The sequence below is a fragment of the Malania oleifera genome, chromosome 13, assembly GCF_029873635.1.
Source record: "Malania oleifera isolate guangnan ecotype guangnan chromosome 13, ASM2987363v1, whole genome shotgun sequence".
NCBI classification, from domain to species: Eukaryota; Viridiplantae; Streptophyta; class Magnoliopsida; order Santalales; family Ximeniaceae; genus Malania; species Malania oleifera.
In genome coordinates this window covers 69,692,677-69,715,957 of record NC_080429.1, presented here as the reverse complement: position 1 = coordinate 69,715,957, position 23,281 = coordinate 69,692,677, and the positions used below count along the sequence as shown (strand labels likewise).

Genomic DNA, 23,281 nt, shown 5'->3' with positions numbered 1-23,281 from the left:
ATGAAACTAGGGACAAAGTAGAGGCTGAGTTAGAATTATGGAGAGAAGCTTTGGAATCTAGAGGCTTTAGGATAAATAGAAATAAGACAGAATATGTGAAATGTAATTTTAGTAATGATAGTAGGAGTATTGGAGAGAAAGTTAAACTTGATGATGAAGAAATAAATAGCACTTGGAGATTTCGATTCCTTGGATCTATTATGCAAACTAAAGGAGAAATTGAAGATAATGCAATGCATAGAGTTAAAAGCAGGTTGGGTAAAATGGGGAAGTGCTTCAAGTGTGCTCTGTGATCGTAGAATGCTCTTAAAATTAAAAGGGAAGTTTTATAGTACAACTATAAGACTAGCTATGCTATATCGATCATAATGTTGGAAGATGAAGAAACAGAATATCCAAAAAGTAAAAGTTTCCGAGATGAGAATGCTTAGATGGATGGGTGGTATAACATTGAAAGATAAGTTAAGGAATGAACATACTTGCGTTAAGTTAGATGTAGCTCTTATAGAAGTTAAAATAAGGGAGGGACGAGGGACGACTCAGATGGTACGAACACTTGCAACGTAGGTCACGTAGTGCGCCAGTGAGGAAGAGTGAGTTAGTTATTGAGGGGGGCAGTAGAAAGGGTAAGGGTAGCCCTAAAATAACTTGGGAGGAGATAGTGAGTAAGGATTTAATATCCCTGAATCTATCAAAAGAAATGTTCCATGATCGCATAAATTGGCAGAAAAGGATTCATATAGCCGACCCCACCTAGTGGGACATAAGGCTTGGTTTTGTTATTTTGTTGTCGTTGTATTAATTATTTTTTAAAAAAAAATACAGTCCTAAACGGCTTACGCCTCGCCTCGTGGAGGGTAAAATGCCTTGCCTTATGCCTTCACCTTTTAAAACATTGGTATCAATTCCACTAATCAACACTAAATCGATTTGAATCTTACTAGTGAATCTACAAACAATTGAATCATTGTTGAATCTATCAATTTATCTCGTGAATCTAACAAATTGATTTGAATCTATCAATTCACATGATTTTCCAGGCCTAACTAGTTTAAGAAAACAAAATTAATAAAATAAATAAATAAAATAATAATAATAATAATAATAATAATAACAATAATAATAATAATAATAATAATGTGAATCTACAAACAATTGAATCATTGTTGAATCTATCGATTCATCTCGTGATTTCTTGACAGGCCTAACTAGTTTAAGAAAATAAAAATAAAAATAAAAAAAATTAATAATAATAATAATAATAATAATAATAATAATACTAGTAGTAGTACATACTGCTTTAATTTTTACATGATTTTCCTTCCATTCCTTGTCTATGAGGTTTGTACTAAAAAATATGAGAAAATATAACTTTAATTCTTATGTTGCCTCATAAAATCATTCTCCCTCTTCAAGGAGTTTAGTGTTTTCCCATTGAGGGGCAAAACACTTATCAACTAAGTTGGTACTCCAGTTTCGTTATGTTTTTAAGATTCAAAAGTTGGTTCTTTTCATTAGATTTTTCAATTATTATAATTTTATGTTAATTTTTTATTATATTTTTCAATTTAATTCGAGCAAGAATATGCAAGAACTATTATTCTTTTGTTGTAGATAAAAGCTAAGTTCAGTTTTTTATTATTTTTTCAAGATTCCTTCCTGCATAAAGTTCATTTTTATAAATATTTCTCAACTTCCCTAACTTTTCATTTGTTCACGGAAAGCATACACATGAGATATGCATGTCATTTAGAATTGATTTTGGGATTTTTTACTAAATCTTACAATTGAATTGGATTCTTGATTCTCAATTTCCAAAATTAGAATTTCAATTCGCAATTCAAATCTTGATTTGACAAATATGTTCAAGACATCCACCACTAAATTTTGACCTAGGGCAACTAGATCCACATTTGATATACCCATACTAAAAAAAAAAAAATAACGCATTCTCCAAAGCCTCCAACTACAACCCCAAATAAATATACCAAAACCTGAATTTTCTCCAGCACACATTTCTCCTCTCTCTAGTACAAGTTCGCCAGGGCTATGATATGATATGAAAGGGAGGACCTGCAAAATTTCATTCCAAATTGAAGGAAAGACCTTCGATGTGAGACTAGATCAATTGGGTCATAGTGTCTTTCTTTTCATTTTCGAAAACATCAGTCTCATAATTTGTGGGTGAGACTATCTTGAGCTGCTATTCTGCTACAAAGACGTTTTCTAATGGGTTGTCATTGATATTCGGATGGCTGGGTAGGGATTTTCAAAGTGTTCATATTGGAAGCATGAGTAATTGGATGTCGATACGAACAACAAAGGTGGGAAAGTCTTTAGAGTTGAGTTAGTTGATGCTTGGTTGGAAGAAAAGAGGTTTTACTATGAGGATTAAAGGAAGACTGGTGGCGACATCTGTTTTAGTGAAAGAATTTTATGCACCATCTATGGTTATCCTTCCTAGTGTTGGTGGCATAGGTAAAGAAAGTTAGCAAGGCTTGTGGAGCCAAGTTGTGTTGGCAATGAAAGATGCAGGTGAGGAAAGTCAGCGAGGTAATTTTTTGTGGAGCCAAGTTGTCTTCGTAGAGAGATCACTTTTATGCACGTGGCAGCAAGATGCAAGTGAAAGAACTTGGCATTCATTGTGAGAAGCCAAAAATTCTCGTTTATAGGCTAGCATTCCCACAACTGAGGTGGCTAGGGTTTTAATCGAGGCTACAACGGTTTCTCTTCGGGACAATATTGTGATTGAAAATTGGGTGTGTTGACTCTTTGAGTCCAATCCCTATTTTGATGCTGACAAAGCACTAGTTTCTCATATATGTGCCTAGTACTTGGACAAGGTTTATATTCCAGCTCACACATAAGAAAATGGGAAATGGAAGCCAGAAAGGTCTTAAAGCTCACTCATTCTTGGCGAATTCCATAAAGAACAAGAAGAGCAAAAGAGGAAGAAGATGTTTTGTTTTTATTGTATATTGCATTTTTAGTTTTGGTCTGTAATAATGCATCGCATGCATGGTATGAATGATAAGCTCAGTAATGACCACAGACTAACCGTAGGGAATCAAACAGGATCACAGACTAACCATAGAGGACCAACACTTTTCATGAAAAACCCTTTTATAAAAAGCTAAAGTCATATAAGGTTTTTAAAATGAATTTAGGGTCAAAATGAGGGTCAAAATTAATTTTACAAATATATCGGTCGACCAAAAGCCTCGGCCGACCGACCCATTTTGTACTAAATTGCTCAGCTGACTGGCCTTGCATATCTGGCTTCTTATCCAAGCCTCGGCTGACCAAACTTTTAGTTCAAAAACACCTTGGCAGACCAGCCCTGAAGAACCGGCTAACCGGCCTTAAGCCCGATTGACCAAACCTATAAAGGTTTGGTTTTCGCCTTTGGCTTGGCCAATCAGCATTGCCCACAGCCAACCAAACCCTGTTTGAAATTCAAAATTGCTGTGAATGTTCAGCTAACTGACGCTAGCACCGGTCGACCGAACCTCTCGGGTTCCATAATTTTTCAGCGGTTAAACAGGGTTATTTTTTAATTAAACTTTTCTAAGAATACCCTCCGTGTCCCTTAAACGGTTAGATTTTAAAAACCCTATAGATACCCTCTCATAACAAAAATTTTAAAACTAATGCTTAGATTTAATTTCTCGCAAAAAAAAAAATTTGTGCTTAATTTATATACTCTCTTGTACTCTTTTTGAAAATCATTTTTAAGAGAGCATTTGCTTGTTCTTTCACTCCCTTGCTAGCAAATCAACCGTGTTTAAGGGATTGTTGAAAGAATCTTTATTTTGGGCATATTTTGTTAAAGCATTCACTTTCACTCATAATTACTTTTGAAAATCATTTTGTGACAATTAGCTTAGTGTTTCTCCACTTTTCTTCGTTGATAAATATATTAGTGGGGAAATCCTTTTTATTGCTAGTGAATCTTGCACATCCATTGCAAGATTCAAAGGCTCATTTGTGTTAGCTTGCAAAAATATTTTTGAGCCATAACCCTAACTTCCCTTGAACATTATTTGAAAAATCATTTTGGGAAAATCCTTGGGATATTGAAAGGAGAACCTTGAGCATATTTTTATATATAATATCTTTGCTTGAAATGTCTCTCATATTCTTTTGAGAAAATTATTTTTCACTCACAGGTTTTAATTAGAAAATACGTTTGAGAGAAAATCACCCATACTCACTTGAGCTTAAATTCATATCTTGTGTGAGTGTATTACTGAGCTTCAATTTGTATCTGCTTAGTACAGAAGCATTTCTACTTGTACACAAAACTTTTATTATCATTGTTGTATTCTCGGCGTGTGATCGTCGGAAGAGGATTGCATTGGCCTGTAATGTGCACCAGATTGCTTAGACCCGGTTAAGAAAGCACCGGATGGTTTAGACCCAGTTAGGAAAACCAGGTGCACCTTTCTAAGGTGTGGTTGTAAAGGCAGGGATCAGCTCATAATGTGACTTGGGGTATTCCCTTGCCTAGTAAGGAGAGGGTGTTGTAATCAGTGTCGCTCCACCAGTAAGCGAGCAATTAGTGGAATCCTCTTACTTGTGAGCTTGAGGCAGGAACATAGGTAGTATTGGCCGAACCCCGATATCATATCGTGTTGTGCTTTCTCCTCCTTACGCTATTTAATTTCCGCACTTAAATTTATGCACTTGAATAAATCTACTATGTATGATTTATATATTTGCATATTTTAGTTATTGTAAATCGTTGAGAATTACTGAGACTACTATATTGTTTTACATATCTGCTCAGTTAATTATTGTTGGGTAATTGATATTTCCTTAGACAGACCCTAAGTTGTGAAATACTGATTGCTGATTTGAACCTAACCTAGGGAGAAAATTTTAAATACCTACTTCACCCCCTCTCCTGGGAATACACCAATTCCAACAAGGTGGAGTGCGCCTGATTGCTTGATAATTGTTATAGACTTGGGCCAGCAAAGAGAAAGGAAAGGAGGCTCACTAATATCACAGTTGGTTCAGCTAAATGTAGAAGCCCAAAACCAAGATGATATAGATCCAAGATATTGGTTTATAGCAAGGATGAAAAGGGTTGTAATAAGGCTAAGAAATATGGAGGGGCCTAATTGTCATTCACCGATTTTTTTTTTTGCGCCGCGGGGGGGGGGGGTGGTGGGGGGGGCAATCAAATGAACCCAAACATGCAGGCAATAAATTCTTAAAGAGAGATTTCTTAAGGAATTTTAAGTTGAGAAATTCAACAATTATTCTAAGTCAGCTTAGAGAAGGATAAAGGTAGAAGTCATTTTGAGAAGGAAAAGAATTTGGGTGGTACTTCGAAAAATGACTAAGTATGAGTATGACAGTGATTTCATCTATGATAGGGGTTTATTTTCGAGGTAGGCAAAAAAACCCAAAAAACCAAATCAAATTGAACCAAAAAATTGGTTAACCATATTTTCGGTTCGGTTTCAATTCGAGCTCATTCAATCATCATTGTAAACCGAACCAAAACAGTTGATTAAGAATATACAAAATATATATTATATAATTGTTAACGATTATTTGGTCATTTAGCATTATTAGCATATGCTAGAGTTATGTTAGTAAGTGCAAGTTAACTCGTCTTCCATTTTACCCAATTATTCAACATGGTATCAGAGCAAGATTCAAACTAAACCCAAACACCACCACCGCCAAACCAAACCCTAAACCTAGCCATCCTATGTAAATCAGTTAGTATAGGAGGATCAACCACACTCCTACAGCCTAGAAACAAGTCCAAAGATTGCCGGAAAACTCAGCCATCGCTAGAAAATACCCTGGCTGTTGCTGCCCTTCTCAAAACCTTCAAAATGTAGATCTACAAAATCTCATCATCGGAAACCTCGTCACACGACAACACTCACCAAACGACTGCCAGCAGTGCCTACCCCACACGCCGATGCATGAGCCAATTTATGGCCACCTTTTTCTGGATATTTTCTGGAGAATGTCTTGATTACTTCCACAAACCATAATATCAAGCTATTGAGCATGTATTTTTTTTTTTTTTTTTTTAAAAAATCCAACCTTTTTCAACCATGCATTCGTAGCAACATGGTGTTGTTGTTCGGTATTAGTAAAGATCATTGGTGAGTCTCTTGCAGCAGTGAGAGCATTCGTACATTGATTTTGTAGGGCTGTGGCAGCACTATGTCCAGCTTTTGGTGGCTTGTTCATCGTTGAATCAGTGGTTTACAAGTTTGTGGCTATTTCGGTTGGTCCAAAAGTTCACTTATGATTGTTTTGGTTAGTCTAAAAGTTCACCTTTGGAACCCCCAAGAGCATATTGTTCGCGGCCTATTTCTGATTTGCTGCAGTATCGAAGTTTTGTGTGTTTTGAGATGGCATCCTCAAATCCCAAAAGTGTATTTCCCTCATCAGGCACTTATTTAGGTGAACAGAGTACTATAAGAGTCTTGGAGGATGAGTGTTCAAGGCTCCTACAGTATCAAGCATCCCAGCAAGCATCTTATCACATAGCATCTTTTTTCTCAGAAGGGTAATCAAACAGCCTGTACGTCATTTGGTATCTCTCCCACTAGTCCTAGGATTATCGACTCTGCTGCTACTAACCATATGACAGGTGTAACCAACTTCTTTTCTGTTCTCTAGCATCTTAAAAATCTACCTCAAGTTACCCTTGCTAATGGGCCCACTACTACAGTTGAGAGAGGAACAGTACATCCTACACCCTCCATCTCTTTTTCTTTTGTTTTGTACATTCCTAAATCCCCTTTCAATCTCATGTTAACTTGTAAGCTTACAAAGTCACTAAATTGTTCTATAACCTCCATCCCTGATTTTGTGGTTATTTAGGATCAAAAGACAAGGAAGACAATAGGCACAGGACATAAGGCTTGTGGACTTTACTACTTTTGAGCCACTCTCTCCTTCCTTTGCTAGCACAGCCGCTGCTACACCACTTCAAATCCATTATCACATTGGTCATTTGTCCTTGGACAAATTGAAATAGCCAATTGCTACCTTAGGTCTTGTGTCTAGTTGATGCAATCAACAATTTTATTTTCTTCTTATATCAGGTTTTGATGTTTTTGGGTGCTAGGGCTATTTTTGTAATTTCAGAACTTTGGGGTTCATTTTGGTCATATTAGCTTTGGGTGGTCATTTTGTAATATTCAGGGGTATTTTGGTGATTGTAGTTATTTTTGGTGGGGCTTTAGAAGATAAATGGCGTTTAGAGGGGGGTTGTGGCAAAATAGGAGTTGGCTTCTCTTGGAAGCTTGAAACCTAGTATAAATAGGAGTCTTCAGCCATTTTTCTAGGAGTTTTGTTGGCATTTTATCTTTGAAAAGATTTCTCTCTAGAGCTCGGCTCAAGACCAGCTAGGATTTGAAGATTTGGCGGCTTGGGCATTGAGGCGTCTACCTTGCAGTGCCTAACAGTTCATCCATCGCTGCTAAAGGTGCAAGAGGCTAGCAGAAGCCACGGTTACTGTTCTGAAACAGTGCCAAGACAGGTACTGATTTGAGGGCTAAGTTGCTGTTATGACTAGAATTATCTTATTTGCTGAACTGAAATTCACAGCAGTTATCTCTTTATTATTTTACGAATTTAGTAGTTATTTGAGTCAAGAAAGGTTGCTGAAATACTATCCTGAAATCTCAGTCTTCCTTTCTGAACTTTTCTCATATTCCTGTGCTGATTTGCATCACTAATCTTGAGTGTGGGTCTTGTCTATTAGGGAAACATCGTCGCGTTCCCTTTGCTTCCAGAGTAAACAAATGGGAGGTTAGTCCTTTTATACTTGTTCATTCTGATGTTTGGGGTCCTAGTCATGTCACGTCAAAATTGGGGTTTCAGTACTTTGTTACATTTGTCGATGACTGCTTTAGGATGACTAGGTTCAATTTAATGAAAGATCATTCTAAGTTGTTTAATATCTTTTGTGCCTTTTGTTCTCAAATAAAGACTTAGTTTGATATGTCAATCAAGATACTTCACAGTGATAATGCTAAGGAGTAAAATGCCTATGTTACTAATTCTGGTATGATCTTACCAGTCATCTTGTGCCCACACTCCACAACAAAATGGAATTGCAGAATGGAAAAACGAACATATTCTCGAAGTCACCATACCCTATTGTACCAAATGAATTTCCCTAAAGCTTTTTGGAGTTATGTCGTGCTTACTGCTTGCTCTCCCATCAGTAAAATGTCATCTTCTTTTCTTAGTGGTAAAATCCCACATTCAGTTATCTTCCCTAAGGCTCCTTTGTTCTCTCTTCTGCAATGTATATTTAGTTGTGTGTCTTTTGTCCATAAGTTAACTTCACAAACAGATAAGTCAGACGCTCATGCTATCAAATGTATTTTTTTTAGTATTCCCATGGTCTTAAATTTCCACGAAATTGTCAAAATTTCCGTCGAAACTTCCGGTTTCCATCACCCTCGAAATCGAAACGGCAATTCACTTCCGTCTTGCATAATTTCTGTTGAAATCTCAACGAATCATCCGAAATTTATCAAAATCTCAAAATTTTAGCAAAAACTTGTCAAAATTTTAACTATACGATGAAATTTCGTTAGAATTCAAATGAGAAATTTAGGAGTGAAGTGAAATTTCTATCTTAATTTATTTTATCGAAACAAAATACTATTATAAGTGCTTTTGAGATTATATGAAAAAATAAACTTGCAATAAACATTTTATTCAACCATTCATGTCTAAATTATCATTATTTGTATAATAAATAATATTTAAATGATTTATGAATTTCATTTGTATTAACTAAATATGTTTAATGTACATTATCTTACAAATATGCTTGATACACATAATATTTTACAACTTTTCCACCTCATACAAAACATAGATGTATTTAATTTGTAATATATTAGTCCTAAAACTTATATTATTATGTTTGTTAACCATTTCTAAAGTTTAACAAAGAATTTCATGCTTTACTACTATTTTCCGTAATTTTTGCAAATCGAAATCAAAATTGACATCAAAAGCAAAATTTCCATAGAAATTTCTATACTTTTGGAGCTTCGAAATTTGAGTCAAAATCGAAATTTAAGACTTTGGGTATTCCTATCCTTAAAAAGGATATCGATGTTATAGCCTTACTTTACATTGATTCTTTGTTTCTGCTGATGTCACCTTTTTTGAGTTTGCACCATACTACTCTGATTCCTTTAGTTCTTTTGACTTTGATAAGTCCCTTCTTTTGTGTTGCCTTCCAGATCCAAACCTAATTTTATGCTCAATCCTCCAACATCTTTATCGAGTTTGAATCCTGCTCGTTGCTTGGATCATCCCAATTTGTAGGTATACACACAAAGACTCAAGAGAGAAGAGACTCCTCTAGCTCCCACTTCTACGCCTTTAATTTATAGTTTAAAACAATCTCCCAAAGCATGGTTTGGTCAATCAAGTGTCGTCGCACTTGAGTTTGACCTGCAACACACTTTATATTTTATCGTTACACTCCATCTCGAAAGATTTTGCTTATTGTGTATGTGGATGATATTTGTGATTACTGGAGATGATGCCCAAAGCATCCAAGATCTATATCTTTTCCAAAAAACTAAATTTCAAACCAAGGATTTGGAACATTGAAGTACTTCTTGGGTATAGAAGTATCGAGATTTCATATGGGAATGGTCTTGTCATAAAGAAAGTATGCTCTTGACCTTTTAGATGAGACTAGGATGTTGAGATCCAAACCTGTTGATACCCTCATGGATCCCAATAGCAAGTTAGTGTCAAATAAGGGTGATTTATTGCCTAACCTAGGATGTTATTGGAGACTCGTTGGAATGTTGAATTATTTTACAGTCACCTAACTGAACATATCTTTCTCAACAAGTGTTGTGAATCAATTTCTCGATTCTCGAAGAACAAGTCACTGGGACGCAGTAATTCACTTTTTGAGATATCTCCAAAATGCAGCAAGGAGAAGTCTTTTATATCAGGATCAGCATCACACTCATATTCAAGGATATATAGATGCATATTGGGCCCCGTCTTCCGACCAAAGAACCACTACCGAATATTATATCATGTTTGTGGCAATTTGGTTTTTTAGAATAGTAAGAAACAAAAAAATTGTGGTGGCTAGGTCATCAAAATATAGGACTATGGCTCACACTACATGTGAATTTGTTTGGTTGAAGAACATGGAGGTAGAACTGGGTTTTCCATATTCTCAACCTATGGAATTGATGTGTGATAATTAACCAGTATTGATATTGCCTCCAACCTGGTCTACTATAAGCAAACAAAGCACATCGAAGTTGATTGCCACATTGTTCGAGAGAAACTTATATAGAAGCTCATTACAACTACTCATGTGTAGTCTAATTTGCAGCTTGCTAATTTATTCACTAAAGCCCTAGAAGATGATCCTGTGAAACTCATTTGTAACAAGCTAGGAGCATATGATATTGTGAGCAGAATTCAATACTACTTGAATTCTTCTATTAATTATGTACATCTCAATCTTACATTATATAATACAATCAACTATTCTAAACAAGGAAATAATCACCCTACAGAATAATATATAATCTTCTACATTTACCCACTTTCCTAATTTACTCATTATTCACAAAGATACTTGGAATTTTAACACTCCCCCTCAAGTTGGATCATAGATATTAATTATCTCCAACTTGCTAATGAGATCATCAAAGTTCTGTCGTGCCAACCCTTTAGTAAAGATATTTGCAGTTTGTTCCTTGGTAGGTATATAAGTCATACAGATAGTTCCTTGTTCAACTTTCTCTTCGACAAAATGTCGGTCTATTTCCACAAGTTTAGTCCTGTCATGTTGAACAGGATTGAGAGAGATACTAATGGCTGCTTTGTTGTCACAATAGAGTTTGATAGGAAATTTCACCGGGACCTATAGTTCTTCCAAGAGTTTCCGTAACCACAGTCCTTAACAAATTCCTTGAGCAACTACTCTGAACTCAGCTTCGGCACTACTACGAGCCACTACATTCTGTTTTTCGCTTCTCCAAGTTACTAGATTTCCCCAAACAAATGTGCAATAACCGGTGGTGGACCTTCTATCTTGCACTGATCCTGCCCAATCTGCATCTGTAAAGATCTCCACTTCCTTCCTTTCACATTTCTTGAAGAAGAGTCCTTTGCCCAGGGAGCCCATGAGATATCGAAGAATCTTGTACGCAGCATCTAAATGAGCTTCTTTTGGTGAATGCATGTGTTGGTTTCCCACACTAACCGCAAATGCAATATCAGGTCTGGTATGTGATAAATAGATTAGCTTACCAACCAATCTCTGATACCTCTCCTTTTTAACTGGTATTCCACAATCTTCGACCCTCTTTGCTGCTTCAATCGGGGTTTCACTAGGTTTGCATCCAAGCATGCCAGTTTCAATTAGGAGATCAGTGATATACTTTCATTGAGAGACACTAATACCCTTTTTCGTTCTAGCAACTTCCATGCCCAAGAAGTACCACATTTGTCCCAAGTTTTTAACTTCAAATTCAGTAACTAGAACTTTCTTCAATCTTTCCATCTCTACTGTATCATCCCCAGTTAAGATTATATCATCAACATACACAATTAGAATTGTTCTCTTACCCCTTTCAAACTGTTGGAAGAACAGGGTGTGATCTGATTGCCCTTGTCGATATCCTTGGTTCTTTATTACTTTTGCAAATCTGTCGAACCATGCTCTAGGAGATTACTTGAGTCCATACAAGGACTTCTTAAGTTTACACACTCTGTTTTCTTCACCTTTTTTACTGAAGCCTGATGGTATTGTCATGTAGACTTCTTCTTCTAACTCACTATTTAGAAATGCATTCTTAATGTCAAGTTGTTGTAGTGGCCAATCTAAGTTGGCTGCCAAGGACAAGAGGACCCGAACTGAATTCAAGTTTGCCACCGGTGCAACGAGTCTGGCTTTATATCGTTCAATTGTCCCATCAGATTTATATCTCTCTATGAGACCCATTTACAACCAACTGTCTTCTTCCCTCTCGACAAATTCATTACATCCCAAGTTCCACTTTTCTCCAGGGCCCACATTTCCTCCATGACAGCCTCCCTCCATTTAGGTATTTCCAAAGCTTCCTGAATATTCTTTGGAATTCTCATCCTGTCAAGGTTAGAGGAAAAACACGATATCTTGTAGACAAGCTTTTATAAGACATGTATTTAGACCAAGGATATTGAGTACACGACCTCGTTTGTTTTCTGACCGCAATAGGTAAATTGATGTCATCGGGTACAGGATTATCAGAAGAGAGCTCATGACTATCTATTACCAGATTGGGATTGGGCATGGACTCATGGTTGTTCAAAGCCATCACCGGTTCCAACGCTCCTGGTGCCTTGGGTATGAGATTCTCCATGTTCTTTGTGTTCGGCTTTCTTGAGTAAACAAGTATGTCTGTGTTATTTTCTTTCCTACATCTCCCCCTGAGGTTAAGTGCTCTTTTGTGTTTGACGGGTCAGGAAGTGATGCAATGGGAGGCTCGGTAGATAGGTCACGGAATGAAGCAATGGGAGACTCAATAGATGGCACAGATTCAGTAGTAAAGAAGTCAAAGAACCGATCTTCGCTCCATTTCTCCCCCTGAAGAGTGGTCTTTGGGAAATAAGGAGTGGTTTCAATGAATGTGACATCAAGGCTAACAAACATCCTTTTTGAGACAGGGTCATAGAATTTGTAGCCTTTCTGGGTAGGGGAGTAACCAATGAAGACACATTTAACGGCACGAGGATCCAATTTATCCCGATGGTGAGCATGAACATGAACAAATGCAGTACAGCCAAAGATTTTCAACGGAAGACTGGAGGGGAGTCGAGAGGTAGGAATTTGTTCCTAGAATTTCTGGAGAGGAGTGGCAAAGGAAAGTACTTGACTCGGCATTCAATTAATGAGATGTGAAGATGTTAAGATGGCATCTCCCCAAATATAGTTTTTCATGTTTGTAGTGAACATCAATGCCCAAGCTACTTCAAGTATATGTCTGCTTTTTCACTCAGCAACCCCATTTTTTTGAGGGTTATCCACACAAGAACTCCGATGAACAATCCTATTTTCTTGAAGATAAGTTCCCAGAATATCATTAAAATATTCCGTACCATTATCAGTACGTAAAATTTGAATGTGAGTCTGGAATTGTGTTTGAATCATGGAATGAAAACTGACAAAAAATGGAACAAACTTCAGTTTTGTCTTTCAACAAGTAAACCCAACAAAGACGAGTATGGTCATCAATAAAAGTAATAAACCATTTCGTATGGGTGTGATTAAGGGATCTTGAGGGTCCCCACAAATCACTGTGAATCATAGTAAATGGGCGGGATGGTTTGTATATGGATAATGGGAAAGAAGCACGACGGTGTTTTGCAAGCTCACACACTGCATATTGAAACTCAGAAGGCATTTTATTTGAAAAGTTTGACGGAAACAAACATTTTAAATATTGAAAATTTGGGTGACCCATAGTAGAATGCCATAACAAAAGTTCACAATCTCTATAAATAGATGCAGAATCACAAATTGCAGTATTACATTGTTCACTCAAGCTTGCTTCCTCAAAGTAGTAGAGTCCCTCATACGCCTTAGCAGTGCCAATCGTCTTCCCCAATGATAGGTCCTGAAAAACACAATGAAATGAAACAAATTTAGAAGAGCAATTGGAGTCTTTTGTTAACAGGCTGATGGATAACAAGTTGCAAAATAACTTGGGAACATGTAGGACAGATCTTAAAGTTACAGAATCAGATATGCGAATACTTACTTCACCGGCAACTGGTGAGAGAGAATCATCTGCAATTTAGACTCTCAGATTTCCAGCAAATGGTGAATAGGATGAAAACAATTGATAAGAACAAGTCATATGATCAGATGCACCCAAGTCAACTATCCATGGTGATTTGTAACAGGATATAGTATTCAAGGCTGACAAATAATTACCTCAGTGAGCCAGAAAACCAGTAGAAGACTGACCCGATGTTTGAATTGTGGAAATCATTTTATACAGTTGATCCAACTACTCAGGGATAAATGCACTACTTGGAGTGGTATTATTGGTTTTTTCACCTTGTGATTTTTCAGTTGAACTGTCAGTGGTGGCTTGATATCCACGATTTTTTTGATATTGTCTAGGCTTCCAATCTGCAGGCTTTCCATGAATCTCCTAGCAGGTATCTTTTGAATGACCTGGCTTTCAACGGTGCTCGCACCATAATTTACCTTTTTGTGATCGTTGCCCAGATCCCATCGGGCCTTTTGATAAAAGGGCCGAGACGTCAAGCCCATTAGGATTTGCACTCAGATTTTGGACGAATAGGTCCGACCCAATACGATCTCCTTGGGGCTTCAGCACCACTCGTCTCCTACTCTCCTCCCTCCTTATTTCTGCGAATACTTCTCGGGTTGAAGGCAGAAGTCGCTGGCCGAGGATTCGTCCCCGCACGTTGTCCAGATCTCGGTTGAGGCCAGCCAAGAACTCGAAGACCCGTTTGTTTTTTAGCCTCCTCTTGTATCGTGTGTTGTCGCCAGAGAACGCCCATTTCTCTTCGATGCTCAAATCGAGCTCCTGCCAAAGATGGGTCATCTCCATGAAATACTCCGTGACATCTCTATCACCTTGCCTCATCTGCCACAATCGGGTTTGATTTCGAAGATTTGCGAATAACTCTCGACATCAGAGTAGATTTCACGAATGGCAACCCAGACATCCTTCACTGTAGGCAAGAACAAGTATATTTTTCCAATCGCCAGCTTCATCGAGTTGACGAGCCAAGTCGTGACCATGGACTTTTCGGACCTCATTTGCAAGGCGACAACATCGGTAGGGTTTGGTCTCCTCCATTCGCCAATAAGGTAACCCAGTTTCCCTTTTCCTTCAATCACCAATTTTATAGATTGAGCCTATTCACAGAAGTTTTCTCCGTTCAATTTCTCCACTGAGAGTGGAAAGGTTGTATTGTCCAGCCCATTCAAACCCCCAGCAGATGTAGCCTCTAAATCCCCGTCGGGTTTTCCAGAAGAGGTTGACCCTCTACTGGTGCTGCTGGCCATCGTTAGCTAAGGTTGAGAAACCCTAGCTCTAATACCATGTGAGCGGAATTCAATACTTCTTGAATTCTTCTATTAATTATGTACATCCCAATCTTACATTATATAATACAATCAACTATTCTAAAGAAGGAAATAATCCCTCTACAAAATAATATATAATCTTCTACATTTACCCATTTTCCTAATTTACTCATTATTCACAAAGATACTTGGGATTTTAACAGATATATATGCTCCAACTTGTGGGGGAGTGTTAATGGTTATTTAGTCAAAGCACTATTAGTATATGGTAGAGTTATGTTAGTAAGGATACCATGATCATTAGCATTGCACTTGACATATATTATAAATAGAGGGAGAGACCTATCATCGATGTGATGTCTTCAATTTTACCCAATTATTCAACAATAATATTTAAATATTTGAGTTAAAGGTTATTTTAGTCTTTTAGTATTACTATTAAGTGTTTTGGTAAGTTAATTAATTAGAGTTAGTATGGTTATTATGGTCATTAGAATGTATTTGATTTATATTATAAATAGAGGGAGAAGCCTATCTTCAACTTAGGTCATTCATTTAATCAAAATTTCAACATGGTATCAAGGCATGATCCAACCTAAACCCTATCACACTCAATCATCACCAAAAAACACCCTCCCCTCACTGTCCTTGTTAGAACCACCTCAATCCTTCATTATTTCACAAAACCAACCATATAGCAAAAAACAGAGCCCTCTTAAACATATCCATACAAAATCCCATTGCCAAAAAGCTCTCGATGTGCTGCCACATGCCAATTGACTACTAACAGTCCTGAACCCACGTGCTGGAGCATGAGAGAGATTTTAGCCACCTTTTTCTAAGTTTTTCCTCCATCATGTTCTAATTCCTTCCCTAGACCATATTATCAAGCTGTAGGGCATGTTTTCACTCAAAGATCCAACCTTTTTCGACCATGCATTCAAGGTAATCTGTTAGTTGTTGTTCAGTGTTTGTAAAGGTTTTTTGTGAGTTTCTTAGAGTAGTGGCAGTGTTCATAGTTGATTTGTGAGGCTGTGGCAGTGCTATATCAATTTGTAGGTGGTTCATCTCGTCTATTGTTGTTTTAGTGCTTCACATTGTTTGCGGTCGTCCCAACTAGTTTTGATTGTTCTTCTTGTTTGACATTGGTGTGGCTACTAGTTTGTGAGTGTTGGGATGGAGTCTATGAATCCCAAAAACATGTTTCCTTCATCGCTGCCACAGATAACAACTAAAAAGTTGGATGGAAAGAATTATGTTCAATGGTCTAAAGCTATTCGAGTTTATTTAGCAAGATTAGGCAAATATGACCACTTGCTCCAATCTAATCCTCCTTATAAGAAGAGTGAAGAAGCCTAAATTCAGGAAGATGCCTTTGATTGTTTCCCTCTTGTGGAATTCAATGGGGCCCCAAATTGCACAGATGTGCATGCATCTAAATACATACAAGGAGATTTGGGATTATGCCAAGCTTTTGTACTCTAATGCCATTACACTTACGTATGATTTATCCAAGGGGTACTTTCAGTTACAACAGGGAGACAAGGGCATTGCAGATTATTTTGGAGAGATGAAATGTAATCAGAAGGAGCTTAAGGTTGTGCAACTTATAACCGCCAACATTCGTGAGATGAAAAAGCAAAGGGAGCAGATGACAGTTCTTCAGGTTTTAGTGAGCTTGAAGCTCGAGTTTGAGGTAGTCTGATCCCAGATAAATAGTTATGCAGAGTTGCCATCATTTGCCGATGTTTATTCTCGTGTTCTTCATGCTTCCTTTGGCAAACATTCTCCTGCTCTTGCATCTGGCTCAAGCGGTCGCAGTAGTTTGGAGTCCTAGTAGAGTTGTGTCCAAGTTGCATTTCTAGTACTTTGTAACCTTTATGGATGATTACTCAAGGATGACTTGGCTATAATTAATAAAATATGATTCTGAGTTATTGTATATATTTTGTGCCTTTCGTCCTAAAATAAAAACTTAATTTCGTTTGCCAATTTGAATACTTTAAAGTGATAATGCTAAAGAGTATTTCAGTACTCGATTCACTACTTATATGACTCAGTTTGGTATTGTTCATCAATCATCCTATGCCCACACTCCTCAACAAAATGGTGTTGCAAAGAGGAAAAATAGAAATATCCTTCAAATCACTCGCACCTTACTTTATCAGATGCATGTACCTGAAGTGTTTTGGAGTGACTTGTACTTACTACTTAAAATCTTATAAACAAGATGCCATTGTTCATTCTTAGTGGTAAAATGCCTGATTCAATTCCTTTTTCTAATTCACCTTTATTCTCTCTACCTCCTCGTATATTTGGGAGTGCGTCCTTTGTTCATCAACTAACTCCCGGAGTGGAGAAGTTGGATCCTTGTGCTATAAAATGTGCCTTTTTGGGCCACTCATATACTCAAATGGGATATCGTTGTTATGGTCCAACGCTTCATCACTTCTTTGTACACCTTATTACATTCAGTTGCTGAGTGCTTCTAATCTCAATGAGTCGCTTCCTCTACCTAATCTTCCAGATTCTAGTTTTCTGTCCTTACCCAATAAAATTCCTGTGCCCATGCAGTTTAAGTCCTTCTCATCATCTCGATCATTCTAATTTGCAGGTGTATTCACGACAGCAACTCCAAGGAAGAGAGTCCTCTCTAGCTTCCACTACCACGCCTTTGATTTCCTCATTTGACGATCATATTTCTCACGATGATGATCCTCCCATAGTTGTCCGGAAAGGTAAATGCACATGTACACAACATCCCATTTCCAACTATGTCTACTATGACTTCTTATCACACTCTTATTATTGTTTTGTTACTATTCTATCATCTACTACCCTTCCTAAATCTATTTCAAAAGCCTTAGCCCACTCTAGGTAGAGGAATGTCAAGGTTGAAAAGATGGATGTTTTACAAGACAATGATACTTAGGACTTGGTATCTCTTCCTCCTAGCAAGTCTGTGGTTGGTTGTTGCTGGGTATGCACTATGAAAGTCAACTCTGGTGATTATGTGGCTCGTCTAAAGGCACGCCTTGTTGCTAAAGGGTATACTCAACTCTATGATTTGGATTATTCCAACACTTTTTCTTCGATTGCCAAACTTATATCAGTACGTCTGTTCATCTCCTTGGCTAGCACTTGTCATTGGCCTCTACATCAGTTAGAGGTGAAGAAGCCTTCTTGCAAGGTGATCTTAAGGAGGAGTCTATATGGAGCAACCACTTGGGTTTGTACCTCAGAGGGGATCAAGCTTAGTTTGTTGGCTCAAGATGGCACTATATGGTTTAAAGCAATCTCCCAGAGCATGGTTTGGTCGATTTAGTGTTGCAGTACTTGAGTTTGGCCTTCGACAGTGTGTAATGGATCACTCTGTGTTTTATCATCATACTTCATTGAGTAGGATCCTTCTCATTGTGTATGTGGATGATATTATTATTACAGGTGACAAGGAGAAAGGTATTCAAAGTCTTAAAACATTTTCTACAAACTAAGTTTCAAACCAAAAATTTGAGACCATTGAAATACTTCTTCAGTATAGAAGTATGTTCTTGATCTGTTGGATGAGACTGGACTATTGGGATCCAAACCAATTGATACACCCATGGATCCTAACAGCAAGTTAGTGCTAAATATAGGTGATTTGTTGCCTAATCATGGACTATACCAAAAACTTGTTGGAAAGTTGAATTATCTCACAGACACTCGACCAGACATATCACTTGCAACAAGTGTTGTGTGTCAATTTTTGGATTATCTGAGGTCAAGTCACTACGATGCAGTAATTCACATCTTGAGATATCTGAAAGGTGCACCTAGGAGAGGTCTTTTATATCGAGATCAAAGTCACACTTATATTCAAGTACATACAGATGCAGGTTGGATTTGGTCGCCTTCCAAGCAAGGATCCACAACCAAAAACTGTATCTTGGTTGGTGGTCATTTGGTTTCTTGGAAGAGTAAGAAACAAACTATGGTGGCCAGGTTAAGTGTTGAATCAAAGTATAGAGCTATGGCTCACACTACCTGTGAACTTGTTTGGTTGAAGAACATGTTGGAAGAATTGAGTTTTCCACATTCTCAGTCAATGGAGTTGATGTGTGATAATCAAGCTACTCAAATCTTTTGGTATGTTGACTAGCGAGAGCTGGTAAGGTTATTATGATCACTAGAATGTATTTGATTTGTACAATAAATAAAAGGAGAGACCTATCTTCAAGTTAAGTCACTCATTTAATCAAAATCTCAACCATTTGAATTTAAAAAAAAAAAAATTGTTTATTCAACAATTTAGAACTTGGATTGGTTACTTTTATGTTATTAATGGAACTTGGATTATGAATTTCGTTCATGTTCAATTCATGAGTGGATGTTTTTAAGATTATGTCGGATGCTAATTTAAAATTCATAAATTTATATGACTTCTAAGTGATGCTTGAATCCTTTTTGTTTTTTTATTTCATAAGTTACGTCAATTATAATAGAAGAAAAAATGTTAATTGGTAGTGATTTTAAAATTTTAAATTGGATACAACAATTCAGTGAATTGTTGGATATTGACCTAAAAACCGATTGACTATTTTTCTGTTAACCGTTTCAAGTGGTTCGTTAGCAGCTTAAATGGCATCATTTCAATTTCCCAGCCCTAGCTTATTGTGAATTCAGCGAACAGTTTGGTTACACTTGTGACCTATGATGTACTTGGGGATATTTCTAATGTGCCTCCTCCACTTGAAGGTTTGAAGGATGTATCTATTTCTGAGGAAGGAGGATTTGGGAGAGAAGACTTGGTAATAAGTAATCAATGTAAGGCGCTTTGTCTCCTTCCATGCTGAACATTAGCTCCGTCCACTCCTTCATAAAAGATTTACCCCTTTGCTCCTCAAAAATAAGGTTCCACTTTGTGAATTTTTCTTGATAGCAAATGGGGGATATTTCCTTAAAACAATTTTAAGTGTAACTAAGCTGCTAGCTGCACTGGAAACAGAATATGCACTGTTGATTTTGTTGGAGAGAAGACACCAAGCACCAAGTGCACCTTTATTGTGCTTTTTTGTGAGGAACCTGGTCCAGCGGTGTGTCTCATGCAGGCCTCTTCACTGCTCCCTAAGGTGCAGGCCTTGGCAAATGAGAGATGCCTTATGCCTCAGCCTACCTCATGGGCACTTTTAATAACTATGATCAGTGGGATAAGTCCTCATATAAAAGGCCACAGCTTCATCATATTTGAAGTCTGAAGGCGACCCTTTAAACAATGAGGATCACTTCCACATTTGATTCATCCACTCTTAAGAAAATGTTTAAATGTTGCATTGGACCTTTTAACAAACTGAATACAGGATTTTTATTAACATAAAAATTACAAAATAATGGTTTTCTTCTTTCATGACAATTTGTATTCATATACAGGAATCATTTTTAAAACAAAAATATGGGTATTTTCCAAAAGATAATCCAAACAAAAGATAATCCAAAGGCAGACCTTGGAATATATGCTCCAACTTGGAACATCTGACCAAGCTGATCCCTTAACAAATCAATCACACACAAAGACTAGTTCACAAACTGGACAAAGATAATAGACATTTGAATAAAGAATGCTGTTGTTATAGCATGAATGTTGCAATAGGTAAAGGACAATAAGAACAGATATTTTCAAGATCTATAAACAAGGGAAAAAACAAAACTCTACCAAAATCATGCAATCATGAACCCAAAAAGTAACTTGTTCAATGCTGAGCAGCAGAAATGATGATTAGCATCCCCAAAGTCAGCTTTTAGTCCTAAAAATTTTGGAGACTTATACAGTAGAACTCAAACCTGATCTCTTTTGGGATCCGAACATTCACAGTGAAGAGATGATCACCACGCAAAGAAGGTTTGTTGATGTCTGGAACCCCCATACAAGACATTTTTACTGTATCTCCAGGTTGAATCCCAGAAGGAATTTGAAGATCTCTCAAACCCTCAACTGTTTCCACCTGTTGTTAATTTCCATGTCAAAAAACCTAAAAGTAATTTCCTAATCACATACGCAACTAGCTGTAGAAGAACTGTGATGAATGGATTAGACAAAAAGTGAGATATTAGTGAATAGATTCTCACATTTCAGTTATCTCCTATCAAATTCACTCAGTTGTCATTAACAAACTGCATGTAACTGTTTCTCCCACAAAGTAGTTTCTTTCCGAATCTATGGTGAGTGAACTAATTTGATAGAGAAGTCATCTTACTTCAACACATTTCTTCAAAAAGTTCTCCACAATAAATTACTTAATGACAATAATCAGTAATAGAATTTTAAAAACTAAATGCAAGATTGCAAGATAATCCTAAATTTGCATAATTGAAAAAGTAGTAGAATTTCAACAAATAAACGATAGCTGCTATGACGGTCAATTTTTGTGGACAGCACAGATCCTACCAGCATATCTAGCTAGTCTTTGTGGCATGGGATGAGAACCTCCGCTTCACTGTGATCTTGCTGCCTTGCCATCAGCACACATACGCCAGCCAGTCCTTTGGGTTAACAATGTAGATACTGTGCAAGGGCTCGTGCCCTACTGAAACTTCCCATGTTGGAGCAAGTCTTTCACAATCTCCTGTAATGTTGTATTCTGCAATGGACTCAAGCTGTCATGGCGTAAGTTTGGCAGACTTGCTCCAGGAGCAAGGTCAATATGGTGTTCTATTTTGTAATCCTGTAGGTAATTCATATGGCATCACTTAACTCATTCAACAAAACTCGCACTGCAGTTGTGACCTAAGTCCGGAATGATTCTTCACAATAAGAGGATAAACTTACTAAGCCTACTTCACATCAGCATAGTTGCATAGACTAGATTGAAAACTATCAAAACAGCTGACTTTCACATAGCTTTGACTGCTTTAGGAGGGCCAAGGGTAATTAATCTTTGGGATAGTTCCCTTATCCTTGTGCTTCATCGTCAGCCTTTCATATCTTGTACATGTTTAAGGAACCACAATCTGAGCACCTAATGGCAATAATCTTGTTCTGATGACAAGAAAACTGCGTAAGTGCTTCAAAAAGGTTTCCCCACCCTTCACTGTTCTTACTCTCAGGAACACATAAAATGTTGCATTTTCCTTTTGCGCTTCCCATTTCTATACGAAGAAATCTCCTTTTCCCATTGAATCTCAATTTAATCGAGGCCCAAGCGCCTTCACCTTTTAAGCATAGGCCTCCTCGATTAAGTTTGTCAACACCTTGTTTCTCTTCACACATTACCCCCAATATCTTTACAATCCAGATAAAATCCTCATTCTTAAGAAGAATATATGAAACTTTCTCCCTAAGAACTCCAAAATCCGAAAAAACTGAGGGCTCAAGGCGATTAACACAGAAGATTTACGTTCAACCTGCATTGCTAAATGACCTCCCTAGCCAAACAACTTCTTGCCTAACAAGTCATTGGTCCTCCCACCCCCTTTCTTTCAAAAACTAACAACTCCAATGAAGCAGAGACGAGGTAATCAGATCGTACCCATCCACCACTTTTGAAAATCAAAATTGCAAACGAGAGTTCTCTACAAGTCAAAAGAAAGTACTTCGATCGCCACTAACAACCAAAGAATACACCTATGGATCCAAACCTGCTGCCCAATCCTTGGACAGTATCGCAGACATGTTGAAAAGCTAAATCATCTCAAAGTCACTCAATTGGATATATCTTTCGCAACAAGTCTTGTGACTAGTTTCTTGATTCACCGAGAACAAGTCACTGGGATGCAATAAATTCCATCATGAGATATCTCAAAGGTGCACCTGACCTGGGAGTTTATCAACATCACAATCACACTTATATTCAACGACAAACATATGCAGATTGGGCCTAGTCACCTTTTGGCAAAAGATCCACAACCAGGTACAATATCTTTGTTGGTGGTAATTTGGTTTCTAGAAAAGTAATAAACAATGGTGTTGAACAAGTCAAGTGTGTTATCAAAGTATAGGGTCATTACTCATGCCATATGTTAACTTGTTTCGTAGAAGAACACATTGGAACTCTATTTTCCAGTCTCAGTATGGAGTTGATGTGTGATAATCAAGCTACCATTCACATTGCCTCCAATGACCGAATAAAACACATTGAAGTTGATCGCCACTTTGCTTGAGAGAAACTTGCGCAAAAGCTCATTGCAACCACTTATGTGAAG

At 37.4% G+C, this 23,281-nt stretch overlaps 1 protein-coding gene across 3 annotated transcripts in view; it reads right to left on the bottom strand.

Moving 5' to 3' along the window:
• The window catches only part of LOC131146802 (uncharacterized), a 90,932-nt gene that overhangs the window by 20,786 nt on the left and 46,865 nt on the right, over positions 1-23,281 (bottom strand). For 2 of the 3 annotated variants that reach the window (XM_058096595.1, XM_058096596.1), the window contains exon 8: positions 20,924-21,084. In XM_058096595.1, coding sequence (XP_057952578.1) covers positions 20,924-21,084 — 161 coding nt within the window. Of the gene's footprint in view, positions 1-13,567; positions 13,653-20,923; positions 21,085-23,281 lie in introns of all 3 variants that reach the window. The other variant, XR_009134456.1, reaches the window with a different exon arrangement.